The sequence below is a fragment of the Poeciliopsis prolifica genome, unplaced genomic scaffold (assembly GCF_027474105.1).
Source record: "Poeciliopsis prolifica strain line A6 unplaced genomic scaffold, Auburn_PproV2 SCAFFOLD030, whole genome shotgun sequence".
NCBI classification, from domain to species: Eukaryota; Metazoa; Chordata; class Actinopteri; order Cyprinodontiformes; family Poeciliidae; genus Poeciliopsis; species Poeciliopsis prolifica.
The window spans coordinates 5,301,828-5,323,033 of NW_026562405.1; the positions used below are offsets into that span (position 1 = coordinate 5,301,828).

The 21,206-nt window shown below is 38.1% G+C and overlaps 1 protein-coding gene across 1 annotated transcript in view; it reads right to left on the bottom strand.

The window, feature by feature from the left end:
* Positions 1–21,206, bottom strand: part of LOC129372629 (R-spondin-2-like) — a 31,010-nt gene that overhangs the window by 987 nt on the left and 8,817 nt on the right. The window contains exons 2-4 of the mRNA XM_055050041.1: positions 17,929–18,117; positions 15,837–15,974; positions 13,263–13,463 (exon numbers count right to left, since the gene is read on the bottom strand). Of these exons, the coding sequence (XP_054906016.1) occupies positions 13,263–13,463; positions 15,837–15,974; positions 17,929–18,117 (528 nt within the window). The remainder of the gene's footprint in view (positions 1–13,262; positions 13,464–15,836; positions 15,975–17,928; positions 18,118–21,206) is intronic.

Below are 21,206 nucleotides of genomic sequence, written 5' to 3' on the forward strand. Positions count from 1 at the left end.
ACCACAGCTGTGTTAGCTTAGCTAATAGCTGCGGTAGCTGATCTACCACCGCTGTGTTAGCTTAGCTAATAGCTGCGGTAGCTGATCTACCACCGCTGTGTTAGCTTAGCTAATAGCTGCGGTAGCTAATCTACCACAGCAATCATTTTGCAATAATAGCAAAACACAGAGGGAGAAATGTTTATATGGTTTTTGGTGTTGAATCCTGAAGCATAGTTGTTGTCAGTTGCTACAGCAATGAGTCTGTGTGTAGCGTAGCCGACAGACAGCGAGACAAAAGTGGTTTTGAGTTGTTTTTCATCCGTTTTCTGCTGTATTTTTCCCTTTCCTGCTGCGCAAAGCACTAACTTAATGATGCCAACATTTAGTTAACGGTTTGTTCCACTGCAGCTGTGGATGAGGAGTCAAGAATCATCGTTTCGCCTTCCAGCGTTGAGGGCAACATTTCTGGATGTAAGCAATAACATGTAAAAGGAGTCCATAACAAGAGGAGTTTATTGTAATAAGGCTTTACATAATCCTGTTTCATAAATAAATAAAATGGTAAATTTGTTTTTCCTCCAGTGACTCTTCAAACGTCGGGAGGAAAAATGTTTTCTGGCTCTGCTGATGCGTCTCAGGTGTTCTCCATCCTCATATGGCGGTTCAGGCCCGACACCCGCAGGATTTTTGGGAACTCATCCATCATTTGGCCAGAAGAAGAAGAAGAAGAGTCCTCCAGGTTGAGTGTCAGGTAAATATTCTGGGTGATGTATCGCTGCTTTGATGGTTGGCTGCAGAGATTATACGATGCTTTTACAGCATAGGGACTCCAGATCACACTGCTACATATTTTCAGATTTTTACACCATAACTCATGTATGAGATCAGGTGTGATGATTCGGGTCCGGCTTGGATGGATAAGCTGCTGCTCTGGCTTCACCTCCTTTGGCTGCAGTTTAAAAAGAATCAGATTTACTGCAGCAGTGAGAACATTTTGAGGGTTTTGTTTTTTGTGTCGTATGTTGGTTTTTTTTGAGAATAGGATGCAGAGGAAGCAGAAAATGTCAACGTTTTTCCCCTGACCTGATTTTTCTGCTGATTCCTGGTGAACTTTGATTTGATGATGCTGATGATGAGGAGTTCATCCAATCAGAAGCCGCCGTCTGCTCTTCGTTACGATCGCAGAACAAGAAGCTTTCATGACTCTCCATGTCTTTTTTTCTCATGTTCTTTGTCGTTGTTTGAATTTTTAAGATAATTTGTTTGCAATTAAATTTGTTTTTAAAGTGTGGGTTAAATGCAGATGTGCACAAAACTTTGTTCATAAATGTCAGAAAAACACAATTTCACAATTGCATTATTAAATAAGAATGAAATTAAGATCAGACATGAACAAGTAGTTTATGTGATAAGTTTTTAGAAATCATCCTCCAACCAATTTCTTTGCTAGCGGTAGAAAAAAATTAGGCAAATAGGAATTAAAAAATACATTTACTAAACAGAAACACAACAATTCTGACAAAAACGTTGACAAAATGTTTTTGCACTGGGATGAGGTGGCTCTCATCGTTTCAACACTAGTGCATCACTCAAACCTGCAACAGAAACTTTTTTTTGTATCACATGATCAACAACCAGCTGTTACTACAGAAACGACAAAGACAGAAAGTGGAAGAAGGATGATACTTTTTAAAATGGCGTAAACAAACCTATTCACCTTAAATGCGTTTCTTTCGTCATGTAAAGACAACAGTTGCAAAACTGTGTTTTTTCGACATTCGTGGAATAATGTTGATATTTCATATCGAGGAAGTTTGGCTCAGATTTGAATCGCGAGTCCAATTCTCCTGACCTTTGCCCTTCTGGTCCTAAACCAGAATCTGAGCTCGACTTCTCACTTCTGGGACTTTTGTCTTTCATAGATCTAGTTAATACTGGAAAAAAATTCATTTAATTTTACACCCTTTTCTTCTGAGACAGAGATGGTTAATATAATTATTTCTGCCTTTTTTATGACATAAATCTGAAGTTTATTTACTAAACAAAACTGTGCTCAGTGTTTCCAAACATTCATGACTTTCTAAGTAATTAATTGTCTAATATTAAAGAGTGAAAGTGGTTTAAATGTTTATCAAACAGCATTAAGTTCTTACACTGAATTTAAGACAGAATAAAAATTGGAAAACATTTCCACTTTACATTCCTGTAAAATCCTCAAATTTAACCAATAATTTTGCCAAACCTAAAAACACAGGATCAGCAGATCAGTATTGTGTAATAAAGTGAACTTTGTGAATGTTTGTAACTTTCTGCAGTGATATTTCTCCAGAATATTTCTGAAAACTATGAATCTTTGCAAATGTTTTATGACTATCTGTTGTCTCCAGCTGCAGTGGTCTCTCTCTGTTTTGGGTCTTTTTGGCATCTTAAATACTCGATTATTGGTTTTTACATCAGTCACTTTTAAATTTATTCCAACCCACAGCAGTAAAAAGGAGAAATCCCAGATTTACATGCAACAGTGACGTAAATGCAGTCTTGTTTTTGCAACGTGATGCTTGCTTCAGGAAACCAAACATGCACATCTGTAAAGCTCCTCAGCGATTATCAGAACTGTTTCAGGCAGAAAGTTGGAAAACCGCCCAGTTGGTGGCGCTGTGACCAAACCTCAAACCAAACTCACAGGCAAACATACAAGGACTTTATGGAACTAAATGAGAATGAAAGTTTGTGTTTAGTTCAGCTGAACTCCATAGATGATCAGAAAAGACAAGATTATCTGCAGGATCCCAAACTGGGCGATTGTTTTTAAGGTCCAGTTTTCTTGATTTCATACAAATCCGACTGGCAGCACCAACATTTGTAGTGGTTTCTTTTTTTGTAAAAGTGGTTAAACACATTAAAGAGACTAAATGTTACCCCTTAATCCAGATCTCTATGCTCAAACTACATATTTAATTAGAAATCTGAATATTGAATCTGGAGTCTGAATATTTCGCTCGTTTAGCTCGACAGTGAAACCTGACATGCATATTCACTGGCTGCTTGCAGAAAGTGGACGACTTGGTTTGTAAACTAACTATTCAGCTTGCGAATTAGTTTGTCAATTTTAATATGTAAACAAATCAATAACATAAGCTTGTTATTTTTTGCTTTGACAGATTAAATAACCCAGATTATTGTTGTTAAATTTTGACTTTGTAACTTTACAAACAGGAGATTTTTTGCGACCTTTAACCTTTACATGATCTTGATCAAATCAGTCCAAAACTTTAAAACTCGCACAAAGAGATAAAAATCGTATTTCACTGTAATTTGTTGCAATCATTGAGCCTCGATGGCATCAAAACCCAAACTGACCTTTTAAATGCAGCAAGTATCCAAGCAAGACTGGAAAACGACCAGAACTTCGCAAACACGAATAAAAGTTGGAGGATTTTCCAAAAATCCTGGTGTTATCCTCTCAATGCGTTGGACCCTTTGGAAAACAGTCGTAGTCAGAACCACATGTTGCGGTGGAAGAAAGAAAAGCACTGTACATGGGTACAACGGGTAATAAATCAGCATGAAGCTTTAAACGGTATGGAGCCATGCGGGCGAGCGCGGGAACGGGGGAACCGACCGCCGGGTCACGCAGACCCGAACACGCATCATCACTAATATGTGCAAGTCTGAATACAGGTTGGTCTGTTCTGGTCGTTAATTTGATTGTGAACCTTAAAACAAACATGCTAAAGGCTTTTTTGCGATGCTAACGATGGCCTCCCTCCTGAAATAAAAACACAGAAACCACAGCTGAGCCGATTTCCAGCTGCAACGTCGAACCCAAGCCGCCGCAAAAGGATCTGCGTTTGAAGTGCAGAATGAGCTGCAGGCCAGACACGATCAAATAACAAACGGGGTCGTGATTTGCCCCTGTTAGCGCTACGAAACGTAGCTCTGCTTTAATTTCACCTCTTTTACTGTGTGCGGTTTCCAGGTTGGCACTGAGATCCGCCAGACGTGCGGTTTGGTGGCACCGAGACAAAAACTGCGGCCCATGTTGAGATTTTCATTAAGAACCTGCTCAACTCCACATAATTACTGCATGAACTCGTGCATTACTCTTAGAAAATTCTGATTTTATCTCCTCAGAACAGAAACACAGCAAAAATATTTTAGAAAAGAACACTCACTTATTTTTACAGATCAATTTACACAGCAAGAAAATTTAGCTTAAATATAAATATATTTTCAGTTGTATAATTCCTCCTACTTCAATTATTCACTTAAAAATAAGTCTGTGGCTGAAACAATTAGTCACAACAAATAAATGATTGAAATGATCAATAACTGGAAAATACAGATAAAACGGACATTTGCTGAAAACACATTCAGAGGAAAAATTAAACCAAAAAAAAAACTTTTGAATTTAAGATTTAAAAAAACATTTGTCTGTAAATATGTTTTCACCAAGAACTCATCAAGTGGCAGTTTTGGCTTCACCTGGTTCAAATTCTGGAAAAAACTAACTGATAGGCATCTATCAAATATTAGTCGTTTAAAACCAAAAGGTGATGAACGGATCATCCCCGACCCGTATTTATGTCACATCCAGCAGAAGAGCTCAGTTCTTCACATGTTGATGCAAGACGTATTGTTTTAGCTGAAGATGAATCCTTTGCTATAACTGACTAAGGATTCGCTAAAGAAATGCTGTTTTTGCACAAAAAATAAATTTTCTCACTTAAAAATTAATTTTATAGTGTATTTGCAGATTTCTATGCAGTTCTAACATTTTATAAAGAGGTTAAATTAAAAATCTGTGGCATAAACCCAATTTTTTATCCGATTAATCATCAGATTAACGGATTAATCGCCAGAATAATCAATTGATGGATTAATTGATTAATCGTTACTTGCCGCTCTAAATGAATGTCATTAACACTTTGAAGCTGATCAGAACCACCACTTCCCGTTTGAATGTAACTATCTGATACACAAGACCCAATATTATCAAGGCTGTAATGGATGTGAACATTTCTCCAAAGCTCAGAGAAGTGCAGCAGCTTGGGGTCGCAGCATCAGCCACGATATAGAAAAGAACTGGTTGTTTCTGAAGCATTGCAGAGAAAAGCTTTTTTCTCCTGACATCCTAAATGTAAACATGTGGAGTTCACTAAACTCTTCTGGGACCTAAACTGGAACCATATGGTTGGGTCAGATTAGACTGAAACTCAGCTTTTCTGCTAAAAACAGCCCAAGTAAACATGTCTGTTAGACACGGAGGAGGATCTGTGATGCTGTGGGCTGATTTATATCCCTTGTGGCAGCATCGATGGATCTGACACATCCAATGATGATCCAAAATATGTAGAAAAACGACAAACTTCATCCAAAAGAAAACGGAAGAGCTGAGAAAACAAGAGACTCTGAAACGATTTATCATGATTAATCAATCACTGAAATAATCTCCTTTATAGAAAGGCAAAATGCTGAAAGAACAACGTATTAAGAGCAATAATTAAGCGAATATTGTACAATTATGAATACATTTTGCATTTAAGATAAAAAACATTATTTGTCTGTAAAACATTTTCACCCAGAACTCGTCAATTTTAGCTTTGCCTGCTTCGTATTCTGTGAAATACTCACAATAATGACCCTTTTCTGCCCAATTGTTAATTGGTTAATCCAATTAATAAAGTTGGCCCGACACTTTGTTCATGTCAAGCTGAATTTTTCACATGTTGATATTGGAGATTAATGCATCAATAAGATGTTACATGAATAATTTGTTCATCTGCGTCTTTTAATTTATTTCTAATGTTGTATGAAATAATCATAAGTGATTAAATGAAAAATCTGCAGAACAAGCAAAAGTTCTTATGCGATCATCGACTAAACATCAGAATAATAAATTTCTACACTCATCGTTAGTTGCAGCCATAGAAAGTAGATACTGAAAAGTAAAATACTGAAAAAAATCCCATGTTTTGATTCTACATCTGTGCAAACTTGAATTTCTGCTAGATCTTGTAAAATTTGGACGAAACGAGCAGAAGCCTCTCGCTGCTGACGGCAGCAGCAGAGCAACAAACCGTAGATTACGGCTCTTTACGGGTTAACGACAAACTCCAGCTTCGTTCTGATCAAAATCAGAGAGCAGCTGTGGTCCATAACAACTGTCCAACCTCTAGATGAGTGGATGAAAATGTTATAAAAGTAAATTCAAATGAAAAGATTCCAACTGAATCAGGCACGCAAGCAGAAAACCTCCATCCAAGCGAAAATGTTTGGAATTTGCTGAAACAGATTTTTCTCATCTTTGTCCACATTGTGTCCAAAAAGAAAAAGAAAGAAGAAAAACCTGCTTTCTCTGATTAGACATGCCTCTAAATTACTTCAGGGATGTTCGTGGAGTGAAAGCGAGGCCAGAAAAACCAACTTATTGTGAAATCAGTACCTGTTGTCCGGGGTTTTGCAGTGCCTGAGGGTCTGTCTGTGAACATGATGCGTGTTGATGTTGGGTTTAAATCCTGATCCGTGAGCTTCTGAGTGAGAGGGACACCGAGGTCTGCCCTTTAAAGTGGCAGAGAGCCTCTAATCTGCAGTAACTCCAGTTCAATCTACCAGGATTTGTCTGGATGTACTGTAAATTGGCTGTCGGCGCCGTAATCTTGTATGAAATGTCAGAGTAACAAACAAACGGCAAAACGAAAAACAAAAGTGGCATTTGTAAAAACCGAGCGAAATTCAAAAACGGGCCAGCAGGAGATTTTATCCAAAGCAGAGTTTGGATTTACTCTGCCCACTTCTGCTTTATACATTTGAATTAATTACTGCACATGCTGTGCATTTGGTCTCAGTTACAGATGACCGGATTTGGAAATACGACCCAGACTGACCCATTGCCACCAAGCCACTGATGGACCTCTGTTCACGTTATTGACAACCGTTGGGTTTCACTGGGATTTTTACTCCCAACTGTTTCACATGCCATTAGATTTAAACTTGCTGATTTCACACCAGTCCTGCTTAATCCGCTTTAATCCAACTCCAGTTTGTTGGAGACTAAAGTTTGAGGCATGAATCTGGAACCAAATCAAAAAAAGCAAACTTTGGTCCACCTACGAACCTCTGTCTCAGTTTGGTTGAAGTGAATTCTGGTCCAGTTCAAATTCAGATTTCAACACCAAACGGATCAAAAGCAGGAAGCGGACTGCAGTGCAGGCATTCTGGGTAACAAACAAAAACAAGCGCATTAGCCTAGTCTAATGACAGAGTTGTGTTGTAATATGTTGCGTTACTGAATTAGTTAACAGTAATTTGGTTTGGTTCAAATATTTTACACTAAGTTACAGTGTGATTGATGTATAGTGAACCAATATCTGATGAGCACGGTCATATTCTGTCCATTTATATTTCCATAATAATCCCAACATTAGTGGTAAGATGTTACTTGTTTTTCTTTATTTTTCCTTTTGCGTCAGGCCAAGATATGGCAAAGTGTAAAACTGCAACAGCGCCTCCTATCGTCAGAACAAATAAGGTGTAACACAGGAACCAGGAGAAACCCAAAGTAATATGGACACCACGAGAGAGAGCGGTTCAGTAAAACTCCGGAGGTTCTGTTGGACGAATCCCAAATCGCTGTTGAATGTTCTTATTCAGATAAAGAACTGTTCCCATGTTCCACAACAGAATGGAAACCAGATCGACCCTCTGAATGTCCTGCCACAGTTTGAGATTATACTAGCAATGTTGATTCACACACATTTCCAAACCACACATAAATACAAAGACATTGTTTTAGTCTTAGACCATTTACTTTATAATAAAATAAAACTACAGTTAAACAGAAAAGTCTTCCGGGATGGGAGGTTTCTGGTTCAGTTTGTTAAATTATTTACTCTTTTCTCAGTCAGGACTGCAGGTTAAAGGGAAGATCTGATATTTTAACTCAGGAATCTCTGGGAGGATCCCAGACGGGATGGAAGTTGTCAAATCACAGAGGGAGGCCTCTTGGTTTGACAGTCTCAATCGTAACGGAGGGACTTTAGTGTTTGTGGTTACAGGCGCCAAAAAAATGGGGTTGAAAAGAAGAGAGTTTGGGCGCTGGCGCGAGTACAATGAAAATGTTGTTCTCCACATGGCATTGATCTGATCCGTTTCCCACGTAGACACATTGCATGTCATACATCAAAGTGATCGTTATTTAATCTGGAAGAAAATCAGTCATAGCACATGGCAGCGCCGCCATTTTGCAGAAACAGTCAGTGAGATTCATCGTTTGAAAACTGTCTGCACAGGTAACATTTATATTTGGAAATATATAAATGCAACAGATAATAAAATGAAATTTCTGAGGAGCTGCAGCTGCTTTATTGATTTATTTATAATAAAACTAACTGTTAAACTATTTGTTAATGAACTTGTCCATTGTAATGTCACCTTTTACAGGTATTAATATAGAAATACACTTGATGTGGCTCTTGAAATCTAGATTTATGATCATTTTATCGATATAAAATGATATAAAAGAATCCATGAATAATGTAGCAGTTGGAGTGAAATATTATTAGCTAGACGTATAGCTATGATAGATACATTTTACTCTACATTTTACTTTATATGTGACTGAAATTCATTTTTAACAGGGCTCCATGTCAAAAATGCATTCAAGGTAAAAGAAAAATAAACAAATGCATAACAAGCACTAATTAGATGTTCGTACAAAATAACCGAGTTAAACCAGTCTGAAAAACGGGATTTTTAACTCTTCAGCCTTGTTTGATGAGGTTATTGCAGGAATTATTTGACCTGCTCTGGTGCGGTTCCGAGCGGACCAGTTAGGCTCCAAGAGCAGGAAGTGGACTGCAGCACAGGGCATTCTGGGTAAATGCAGCCCTAACAACCCAGCATGTCTACAGTTAGCAGGAGAAAGGATTTATGTTTTTATTAAACAAAAGAGAAATCCTGCAGCCACTAAAATCTGGCGTGACTCCATTTTTGTTTGGTTTTGTGAAGAAGGAAGTTGCTCTCAGTGTCTTTTGGTTTCCTTCAGTTGTTCTTGGTGCAGCGCCCCCACAGGCGAGAAGGGGAACAGGTTGCTCAAAGTGCTGCAGAGTTGTGACAAATGTCATTTTAAGTGAACCAAATGGCCTATCAGAAGGTATGAGAATAACCCTGTGGGCCTCAGTTACACATGTACCCTGGAGCCGTCTCAGGTGTAAAGAGTAAAACTCTTTGTAGGAATGAACAAACCGATTCGGGTCCGTTTAGAAGCGCCATGATTTGTGAGTTCATAAATCTGCTGAGATAAAGCTGCTGTTGTCTGCTTTCCCCATCTAAGAAGAATAAACTTGTACAAATTAATCCCGGCTCTGTTTCCGATTAGCCAGAGAACAAAAGTAACGACCCGGCAACAAGCCACCAGAGACATCAGTTTGGGATTATAACTCATGTTGGTTCGCTTCTCCTTCACATGGGAGAGAACACATCGAAGCACAAACACAATACCAATAAAAACTTGACTTGCTGGAGAGCTGAGTCACAGTTATTAGAGAAACAAGTGTTTCCTATAACAAACCTCCATGAGTGTGTTTGGGTTCTGCAGCAGGGGAAATGTATTGTCCTAAAATGGGAGCCACACGGTTGCTCTGTCTTTGTGAAACACAGCCTGAGTTAATCTGCTTCTCTATGGGAGATTATCATCCACATAAATACGACCTAATAAGCGTCATGCTAACACTAAACATGTGTCTGTGACTACAAAGAGATTTTGCAAACTAGATATTTCAAACTTGATTTTGATTTTCTCCTCTGGCCAACAAATACAAAAAAGGCAAAGAGAGTTCTGGTTCATTTGGTTCACTATACATCAATCAAGAAATCAATTTTCCCAGAACTTTATGAGATGAGAGACTGTAAAGCAGGGGTGTTCAAAGTGTGGCCTGGGGGCCTTTTATGGTCCTCGGACTGATTTTGTTCGGCCCCTCGCTGCAATTCAAAAGTGATAGAAGTTTGGCTCATGGATGCAAATGGAGACTTTCAATTTGTAATCAGGATAACAATTGTTATCAATAACTACTGAAAAGCTAAGTTTGCTGCAGCCAAATCAGCTCTTATAGTTTCTTGGCTAAATATAGAAAACATTTGATAGAAAGTGACTAAAAACCAGTTCTGAAAATATATTTAATCAGTCAAAAGAAACTGAAAACTAGACGTCCTTCTTTTAATAAAGCAACATGCAAAATTAAAGTAGCAGTAAGCAATACCATTTGCACAAAAAAAATTTAGAATATAAGAACTTCTCTACAAAATAAACGTGAAAAATTTAACATTTCAAATGTCGACTGAAAATGTTGAAGTTTTCACTCGAGTTCTGTTGTGGTTTATTTTAAAAAAATCAACTACGCAACACCACAGGACCTCAGGTTAGTAAAACTTTGACAAAAAGCAGAAGAAAATCTCTTGTTAGAGAAAAATAAGAGGCTTCATCTGAGGATAATAACACATTTAGGTACATTCAGTTACATTTACTTCACTGACCTTTTGAAAAAATGTACTGTTTTCCTACGCTGTGCTTTTTTCCCCTGAGTAACTGTATTGTAAAGTATCTCTACTTTTAACCAAAACACCTGCAAATGTATAAACTTTTATACATTTATTGTGAAAGAAACTGAATTGGAAAAAGTTTCTTAATTTTGTTTATAATATGAATTCTTTTCATTTTTGTCTTTAAAACAAAAGATTTCCACTTAACCTTATAATTTGGTCAGTCTGTTGATGTTTTTAAATATGAAATGACTGATAATTTACTCAGTTACTTGATAACTTAGACTTTTTTACTTTTACTTGAGTAATTTTGTTTGTGCTCTACCACCTCTGGAGACGGAAAATTAAAAAACTAAAGCAGTGAAATCTGGGAGTTGCTTCTTTTATCCCAGATGTGTCCAATCCCAGAAGATATCTTCAGAACCTACAATATGTCGATGATAATGATAAATACTTCAAATGACACGCCTTATAATGTGGATAAAGTTCAAACACTCGATGCACGTCTGAACTTTTAAAGGAATTGCTGTAAAAACCAAAAACATGCTGCAGTCTCATCTTCTGCTTTGTGTCTCACAGTGTCTTGTTTTGGTTTGATGGGAAAGTCAAAACCAGCTGCCACGTTTAATTTTAATCCGTCTGGGGTTCATAATTAATTAAATCCAGAGTTGAATCCAAAGCCAGGTGCTGTCACTTCAATACTTCTGTCGCTGAAGACGCCGAGCGCACATTGTTTTTTCTCCTCCCTTTTTTTACAGCCTAAACTGGGTTTGACAGCATTTACACAACAAGAGGCTTTCAAAATATTTGCAGTCGGAGCCTCCACCACAGAGAACAAGATCAAAGCGGATCCGAGAGAAACAGCATGCAGGCGTCAGACCTGAAAGAAACCTCGGATGGTTTGCTCCTTAATGTAGCAGAACAGGTAGCGAGGTGCAAACTGAGCACGTTTTTGGTGTTTCACGCATTTTTTGGGGGGTAGAGTGGGTGGGAACGAGGGAATCCCTTTCCCTGCTTGCATTTTGTAGGCTGTTCTGCCATCATGGAACCACAAATGGGAACAGTCTGGACAGATGTTGGTTCCAGATGACGCTCCGGAGAAGAATGCAGCGGTTGAAAAGGAGCGTGATGCTGCTAGCCTGGATGTTCACAGATGGATGTGCAGCCTGCAGTTACTCTGCAGGAGAGTATTAGCAGCTTAAAAGCTGAATGCTGGATGTCAACTTTTTAAACCCTGAATACGTTTGTTTTACTTCAGGGAGTCCAAAGTGCGGCTTGCAGGCCATTTGCGGCCCTGAGAATTATTCTGGGCGGCCATTATCGCAATTCAAGTTGAGTCCTGAAGAAACTGATTGGAAGTGAGACTATTTTTCACAATATTTATGTTTGTGGTTCTATGAAAGCTGTGCCATACAGTTACCTAAAAATCAATAATAAAAATGTGTCTTATCTTAAGCTTTATTGTGTGCTAATTGCTACTGGCTAGTCTGAAGGAATTGTGGGGGGAGGGAAGCAACATAAATCCTAACTTCCTTCTTTACGGAATGAAAGCAAAAATGAAGTGGTGGCTGATTTAAATTAGGATTTCTCTTTTATCTGTAGCTAAAGACCAGGAGCCATTTCCCCCACTACTAGCCTAGTGGGTTTGTTGTGGTAGTATTTACCCAGAATGCCTTGGACTTTAGTCGACTTCCTGCTCTGGCATTCACATATGCATTCAAACCACCTCAGAGTTCACTTCAACCAAACTGAGACCAAGTTTTTTAGATGGACCATAGTTTTCTTTTTTCACCCGATTACGCATTCACACTTCTTTATATGGACTTTCTGAGGAAACGGACTGGAGTTGTTTGAAAGCAAACCAATCAGGGCTGGTGTAAAAGCAGTCTAAGATTATATGTACACCTACATACTTTTGGTGAATTAATATTTAGTTTGGAGAATATGAAATACCGTGGGGGAGGGGGACAAAGTTCAACTGCAGAGGGGCAGTGGCCCCCCCTTTGCTCCTGTGTAGATCCGCCCCTGGATGAATGTTGAGCTGAGACCAGTAACGACTTTCTGAATGGCAGGAGTCACAAATTTCTTAAAGCAGTGTCTAAACAACCGTAAAAGTTCAAAACAAATGATTAAAAATCAGAAACTAAATGTTTATCTCCAGGCATTAACTCGACATGATCATCTCTAACAGAAGCCCAAACTGCAGTTTTCTGGTGTTTATTGGGAAGAGATGTTAGCTTGAAGAGGTTTTTATGAGTTGGCTTTAAAAAGACAAAGGTTATTAGATTCTTCAGTTCTTTTTATTATCTTTATATTCGCCTGTGATGTTCACAGGGCAGCAGTAATAAAGACCAGCTGGACCAAACCTTTTATAGGGAGGGAGCTGCTGTTACATAGAGCATTTGCGTGGCTGGACTACATAATAGCCACTCGATGCTAAAGTTACTAAACTTTATAACTTTGGTTTTATAATACCAGACGACCAAATATGACCTTTAAAAGGTTAGATGAGATCTGTTTCGTGTGATGCCAGGAGAGGATATCTATAACATTACAGCGCTGAGCTGGAGGAGGCTGGAATGTTTTTAAAAGGTCCAATTCCCCCCAACTTGGCATTATTAATGGCACGACTGCATCAAAACACAGATGTCGGCAGTTCACTAAACAAAGATGCACAAACAAGTTGCGTGTTTTGCTCATTTTAGCGCAGCTGCTAACACTGTGGGATCTTTCGCTCTCACCTATGGGACATTTTTTCTTCATCCTGCACCTTTGTGTTTCACGTTGGGGCGGACAGACCGACGCTTTTTCAGTCGCTTTCCCGCTCTGGCTGCTCTCCCGGACCCGGGTCTGCTTTCCCCATCTGAAACCACAGGTGGCGCCGTCACGGACGCAGACGCTCCACTCGCTCCACTCTCCCAGCGGAGGCAGGGGACAGACCTCTAGACAAAACAAATAATGCAAAACAGAAAAGACGTGAAAGAAAAAGTGGTAATAATGTATTAAAAAACGCTTGGGAAGCGGGGAGAACTCTGGAGAATTTCAATTAAAACAAAGCGCACGCTTTTCAGTTCTTTAGTTTTTTATCTCAGGACATCAGTCATGGGCAAATTTTCGCGTTAGCAAAGTTCAGCCAATCTTCGCTTCCCCTAAATCATTTTAAAATTCTAAAGTGAAAATCTATTCGGGCCACTCTAAGTAGAAAAAGAAAGGACGAGTAAATTTCCACCAAAAAAATTAGAAATTTTGAGATTGATCTAAAAAATATTCAGGAAAAAAAACTCCCAAAGCTCCAAAAGTGAAAAATTTGCAAGAAAAATCTCAGAAACTTAAAGACTGATCAAGAAAAAACTTGGAAGTTTTTGGGGTTTTTTTGGGCTGTCAACATTACATAATTCATGCGATTAACCTGAACATTTTAACACATTGATATTACACACTGCATGTTAATCAAACTACTATTTGATCTGAAAGCCTCTTTCCTGGAGGATTGTCTAGTTCACAGCTGCATTATATGGACCTAGTGATTAATCGTGATTAATCACTAGTACATTTTTAATTGAAAGCACTAATTTTTATGCAAACTTTCCTTTAAATGTGTTTTTTAAAGTCAGAATCATGTAATCAAATCCATTATGTATAGACCCATAATATATTTACATGAAGCAGTTGAAAAAAATGGCATTAAATATGGACAAAAACATAAAAACAAGCTTGGATATATAAATGTTGAAGATCGCTTATTACAGAGAGCGAATGTGACAGCAAAGATAAAATAAACTGCAACTATAACTCAGCATTGGACTAATGCATAAAGATTTCCCTGGATTTCTGGCAGCAACTGTGCAATTATTTAAGGTAGATGAAAGCCAGCTGAACATTAGCTGGTTACTCAGGAAGAGGGATGTCATGCAGCCTGCAAGGCCATGAAAAACTCTGCAGCTTCAGCCAAACGGCGCCCACGTATCTTTATGATCGTCATCACAGCCGTCAGATTTGAAAGCACAGGCTTTGTTAAGGTGTGTACCAACAGTTGGACGTAAAACCCCAACAGCACCATTAATACCAGATGTTGCCTGACTGCCAGAAAAGAACCGTAGCTGCAGATGTTGCAGGTGGATGGCGGAGGAGAAACGAAAAGCATCAAATGATGACCGAGTTCAATCATATATCTCACTTACGGAGAAGAGAGGAATGAAGCCCCAAACCACTCTGAAGGCTTTTAATGCGTATCGTGTGTTATGTTGAGAACCTGGCCCCATCCAAACGGATTTAACTCAGATAAAAATACAAACGAGTGTTTCCAGGTGACATTGGGAGGCTAAAAACTAAATCAAACGCATGTTAAACAGATCCCAATAGGCTGTCATTTAAAGGGATTATGAGTCATTAGGACCCGATAAGATCAACATGAAACCTGCAGGTGAAGTCACACAGGCTGTTTAAGGTGGAATAAAAACGGCTGAACACTCTGAGTTCTCAGCAAAAGGAGTCTGCTGTTAATTATGCTACCAGCTTTAGTTTCACTGATGTCTCTGTTGGAGAGGGGAATCTTTTTAAAGGTGGCATAGATTAGGTCAGAGCCTGCAGTAACCTCATGATTTTTTATGTTAGCAATGCAGATATGGGTCTGTCGTTTTCTGCAATCCTTATGCAACAATAAGACTGGTTATTTCTGATATATTCCTTTTTCTTTTTCTTTCTTTTTGTTTAGAATTTTGCTATTTTTTTTTGTAAAGTGTTGCATATTTGTCTGGTTTTTCCCAGGATTTTGCTTGTATGTTTTTACTTTATGATAGTTGTAACCACGTTATCAAGGTATCATTTTTATTTTTACAGCTGGGAGCGGCTGATTAGCATCTCAAAAGCTGAAACAATATCAGAGCCATTATTGGTGTGAGTTTACACTCACATGTGAACTACGACTACGATTAATATCACAGTCTAGTGCTGTGATGAATCAGAGCGCTAATGATTAATCACAGATTAATCACGATTGGTGTGATTAATCGTGTTATTCATATCATTATTGGATATCACTGGGATTAATAGCACACTGATGTTATTAATCTTATCTGATCATCACTGAATAGTGATATTCATATCATTGTTAGACATCTTGATTATTTGTACATGTCTTAGCAAACTAAATCAAAAAGAAAAATGCATTTGGTCATTCTTCTTCCTAAGGCAACAAGATCTGAATCTTGATATGTTTTTAGAGGAAATTAACCTGGCTTGGAATTCCTGCTGCTTAACAAAGAAATACATCAGTTATCTGTAAATATCTCCAAATATTGCAGTTTTTTACTTACCGAGGCAGTCTGTCTGATGAGCGAAGGTTCCCTCTGGGCAGTGGATCAAACACTTGCCTTTGTGCAGCTTGAAGCCAGGCTTACACTTGGTGCAGAAGTCCCGACTGAAACAAAGCTCGCAGTCCAGCGAGCGGCATTCTGGGAGAAAACAGAGCGCCAGATAAACATCACACACTGAAAATCTGAGTTTTACCTGCAACCTGCAGCTCCAGAGGCAGGTTGTGGCTGTTTAAGATTATTTTTAGTTAGAAGAATTTACAATTTTGATTCAGCTTACAAGAACTAAATATCTGATCATAAATTTCAATAAACATCACAATCAAACTTTTGTTTTGAACAGCGCTTAAATAATGAGGGAAGGCAACTGTTGCTTTAAAACTAATATTTGCTTTAATAAAACTCGCAACATAAGACACAATAACCTGCCGCTAAGCACCCTGGGAAATATTTCCTAATCCCGCTTTTTTCGTTTTTAATTTTTTTAAGTGCCAACTTAAAGACCCTTGTTTACTTTTACAGATATGACAATCTTAATAATGTTAGCACAACTTACTACTGCAAGTTTATCTTTCACAAACTCACACATTTAAAATGATCAAGATTTCTATTACTTGAAGTTAGTAGAACAATTAAAATATTCCAGGAAACCCAAACTATAAGAGAGATGAAATGTCATAGTCTTTGTCCAGGATACATTTAAATTGTAAATCTTTTTTTCTTACTTCCCTACATTTTGTTGTGTTTATTAAAATGCCACATAGCCTCTGTTGCTCTCCACACCAAAAACTAATTTACAAGATAAATGCAGTAACTTTGCATGGAAACTCATGCTGAGATATTGAAGGTCTGTTAAAGTGAAACCTGGAGACATTGGTACGATTCATTTAGTGCAATGGGAAACATCACTAAACATTACTGCGGGGAAAAAAGCTGACCAAAAATGCTGGAACTCAGTTTGGGTTGCTAGGTAACAGGCAGAACTCTGCTGGGGTTGCTAGGTAACAGGCGGAACTCTGCTGGGGTTGCTAGGTGACAGGCGGAACTCTGCTGGGGTTGCTAGTGACAGGCGGAACTCTGCTGGGGTTGCTAGGTGACGGGGAAGCAGGGTTTGTTGGGTTATTACAGGAGTATTTGGTTCATTTGGTGATTACCTAAAGAAATAAACGCAGATCGGCACATTTTATTTAAAGGTGGTTTCTGTCCAAATATAACGACTTTTGGGCCAGTAAACATAACGTGATACTCATGCTAAAGTGTTGCGCCACCATGGTATTTAGCAGCAGTTACTGCTAAAATGCCGACCTCAAATCCAACTACATCCTCCCTTTTAAGACTTTTACGTGTCATGTTTAGATCTTCTTCTCTACATTCCAAAGTCTTTTCTGTCCTTGTATGTTTTTTGTTTTAAATAAAATTATTGGAAAAAAGAGGGAGAACTTAAGGAGAGGAAGCAGAACTGCTGCGTCAAATAACAGAATGAATATAAACGGCTAATCAAATTATAACAGTCGATAGCCAAAAGTTGAAAACAAATGCAACACTTTATTAAACTAAAAAAAATAAGTGAATCAAAGCCTTAGAATTGATCTGGAAAATGTTATTTAGAGGAAGCTAAGTGTGCTAAACATTTTCAGTCATTTGTAGACTACACAAAAAATTTCCTTTACAAATTAGCTTTACCGATGTCCTATCGGCCTTTATTTCACCACTAAGTGGATTTAATCAATCAAGTTTCAATCCATGAAGTTTATTTGTACAGCACATTTCAGCAACAATGCAGTTCAAAGTGCTTTACATGATAAACATTTAAACTCAAACTTAATGCTTTAAAAAATCTTTTCAAAGGGAACTGGATGGAAGATTTAAACAAGTGGAGCAGTTAGGAAATACTTTCATCAATTTGAAATGATGAAAGTATTCTGCTCAGGGACAACTTAATAAACTGAATACCAAAGAAAAACTTTAAAAGATTAATTGAACTAATGATCAAGACAGTCAGGCTGATTGAAGGTAAAAGCCGTCCCGAAAACAAGTCTTTTCAGGTCTTATCTTTATAAATGAATGTGTTTCTCTATAACACATTTATACGTACTCATGCAGCGGTTCACATCCCTCCCTCTTTGCCCAAAGTGTCCGGTTGGACAGGAATGGAGACACGTCCCATGATGAGACATCCCTTTCCTCTGGAGAAACAGGAAGAGCCGCTCTGGGCAGCGTACACAGCCGTTGTCCCGCGAACACTCCAGACAACTCTGACAGTCTTCTGACGTCTCTCTGTGAGCTGCAGGAAGCACATTAAGACAGATCCGGATTATTCGAGGAAATATTAAAACAAAAATAAGACGAGGGCAAGAAAGGAAAGCAGGTGGGGAAGGAAGGCTCCATAAATCCTCAAGATGCAGAAGATCAGCATCTTGGCTCTGGGCTGCATGGAAATCCTGGACAGAGCTGTCTGAAATACTAAACTGGACAGAGCTGTCTGAAATACTAAACTGGACAGAGCTGTCTGAAATACTAAACTGGACAGAGCTGTCTGAAATACTAAACTGGACAGAGCTGTTTGAAATACTAAACTGGACAGAGCTGTCTGAAATACTAAACTGGACAGAGCTGTCTGAAATACTAAACTGGACAGAGCTGTTTGAAATACTAACTGGACAGAGCTGTCTGAAATACTAAACTGGACAGAGCTGTCTGAAATACTAAACTGGACAGAGCTGTCTGAAATACATTGAAAGGTTTCCACATGTACTGGAAGTGAAACTCCTCTGCACCTCGAATTCACTCCATGCACTCTAGAAGGTGACCGTTATGCTTCCTTCAACATGTTAGAAAATGTTTACTGGCCATATAAAACATGTTCATTACAGTTTTTCCACTAAATAATTTTTAGATATTAATATTTTTATGTGTTCAAAGTCCTGGGACTCAGATTTGGTTGCCAGGTAACAGGACTCAACGCTTTCTGGTTTGTGACTTTACATTCTGGACGTTTTTTGAAATGTCTAATTTTCCATAAACTAAAGACTATAAACTTAATTCCAAAAGCCAGCTGGGTGTTTTTTATTTTTTTTAAGCGCTTGGTCTGCTCTTAAAAGCAGCAGAAATCCAAATGAAGGCACAGAAACGTGCAGAGTGAGACTGGATAATAAAAATAAAATATAAATAATGTTAATGCACAGAATACGAGTCAAACCACTGAGCAGGGATGTCACTTATTGGACGTCTGCAGTTCTTGAACAACTGAAGGGACCAACTTCAGTTTTGGTTTATTAAGTTTATATTAAAGAAACAATGTACAAAACAACATTAATAAAAGTTACTTTGCACCAGATTAAGCTCAAGCTAGTTTCCATCTGTGGTTCCTTCGAAGCAGGAAGTGATGAATGATGTTTTTTACAATAAAAAGTTGATAAAGCATCAGCAGAGTTCCTGAATTAGGAGATTGAATTGTTTTTGTTTAAGTCCGTACGCCAGGATTCATAAATGTTTTGTTTTTCAGTTTCATTTTTTTCAATCAAATGACCACCTTGTTTTAACACTAACAGTTAAAACACAACTGATGTGTTAAAATAATTTGACACAATAACTGTGTAAATGAGCATGATGATGGTGCTAAATAATTTTAACATATTTAACGTGTTGAATTATTAATAATTAAATTATTGATACAGTAAACGTGTCAAATGAACACAAAATGTGTCGGCCTCATTTAGACACTATTTTGTTGAGTTTGGAATCAATTTGTGTCGAATCAATAAATAAATCTGGCAATATTTCAAAAAGGTGAGGTTAATATTTACAAACAAAGAAGGTTTTTCTTCTTAAATGCAAAATGTATGTATTTTTTTTGTTGGAGTTTTTGGCTTAATTACTGCTCTGTGTTTTTTTTTTTTTTTTGTCTTTTTGTGTCTGTAATCCAGTTAACTATGAATCGATTAGTAAATTATTTTCAATAATCATGATTAATCTGATGATCACTCTGCCATAGAGCTATGTGTTTTTGAGCAGGAAGTGAACTCACGTGGAAGGAGGAGGCTTCCTGCTGCCTCCTCACGGTAAACCTCCAGATGCTCGCTGATGAGTCGGGCGAAAGATTTCCACTAACACTTTCCACCCAGTCTGACTCAGCTGTTTTACAAACCAATAAGTGCAAAGCTGAAAACACAGAAAATGCTTCATGTCTATAAATGTAAGAACAAATGTTGGATTAAACAGTGGAATAAATTGAGATTCCAGGACAGAAATCACACTGGAAACACCAGTGATGTTGTTTAAGGTCTATTTTTTTTTGCAAACATACTGGGTGTGCTTTACATCTCACGGAGAGTCCATTCCATTTGGGTCTCTACTGCTTCTAAAGACAGACTATGCAGTTAAAAAAAACAAAACACCCAGCTGGTTTTAGGCCATAACTTTTTTGGTCCAGTAATCTCTGGGTTGTTGAGTCACATTCAACACGTACAGCGCCGATACCGAGCAACCCCAGCGTAACTGGAGCATGATTAGTTTTAGTGTTGCATGTGCTCTATAATAGTTGCTGAAAAAGACAAGTGTATTGTTGTTGGCTTACCACCGGAAACCAATTTGCTGCATACCTTTTGGTTGTGCAGGAGGCTTCACTAATGCTTTTCAAAGATGTGCGGTTGTTTAATTGCACATCTGTTTGCAGCCATTTTCAGGTGTGAGAGCAAACATTGAGTTGGGGGGCCAAGGCCAGCAGCTGCTTATTTGGATTGGAAGAGACAAAAAACCCTAAAATATAGGCTGAACCAGACTAAAGTCTCATTACCTAAAAATGTTTTTGTGCAAAAAAATGTAATGAACATGTGTACTATCACCCATAAACTTATCCTAAGCTGTTCTAGGAAGAATGATACATTGATTGAGAAGTTTTGAACCAGGAAGCATCCAAATCAGTGGCCTCCAAATCCTCGAGAGTTTCTATCCTGTGATTCCTCCCTTCAGAGGCGCGGTAGGAAGCCCGGCTCAGAGGCGTTAAAGAAGGGAAGTGTCTTAAAGTAACAGGAGAGAAGATCTTCAGGACTGGAGAGTTGATTTTCTTCACCAGAATCAGGGTGTAAAAGAAAGACAAATTTTCCAACAAACAAAAACAAAAAGTCGAACCAGAACACATCAGTCAAATGTCCCGACCCAATTCTCATTTCTTTACATTTTCCTTCCTTGCTCTTCAGCAGCGGTTTCTCAGAGTCTTTCTTTGGACTTTGGCCGTTTTGTAAATGATTTCCTTTATGAACTATTTCACTGCAAAAACAAAATCTTACAGAATGTTTTTGGTCTAATTTCTAGAGCAAATATGTCAGTACATTTGAATTATATATATATATATATATATATATATATATATAT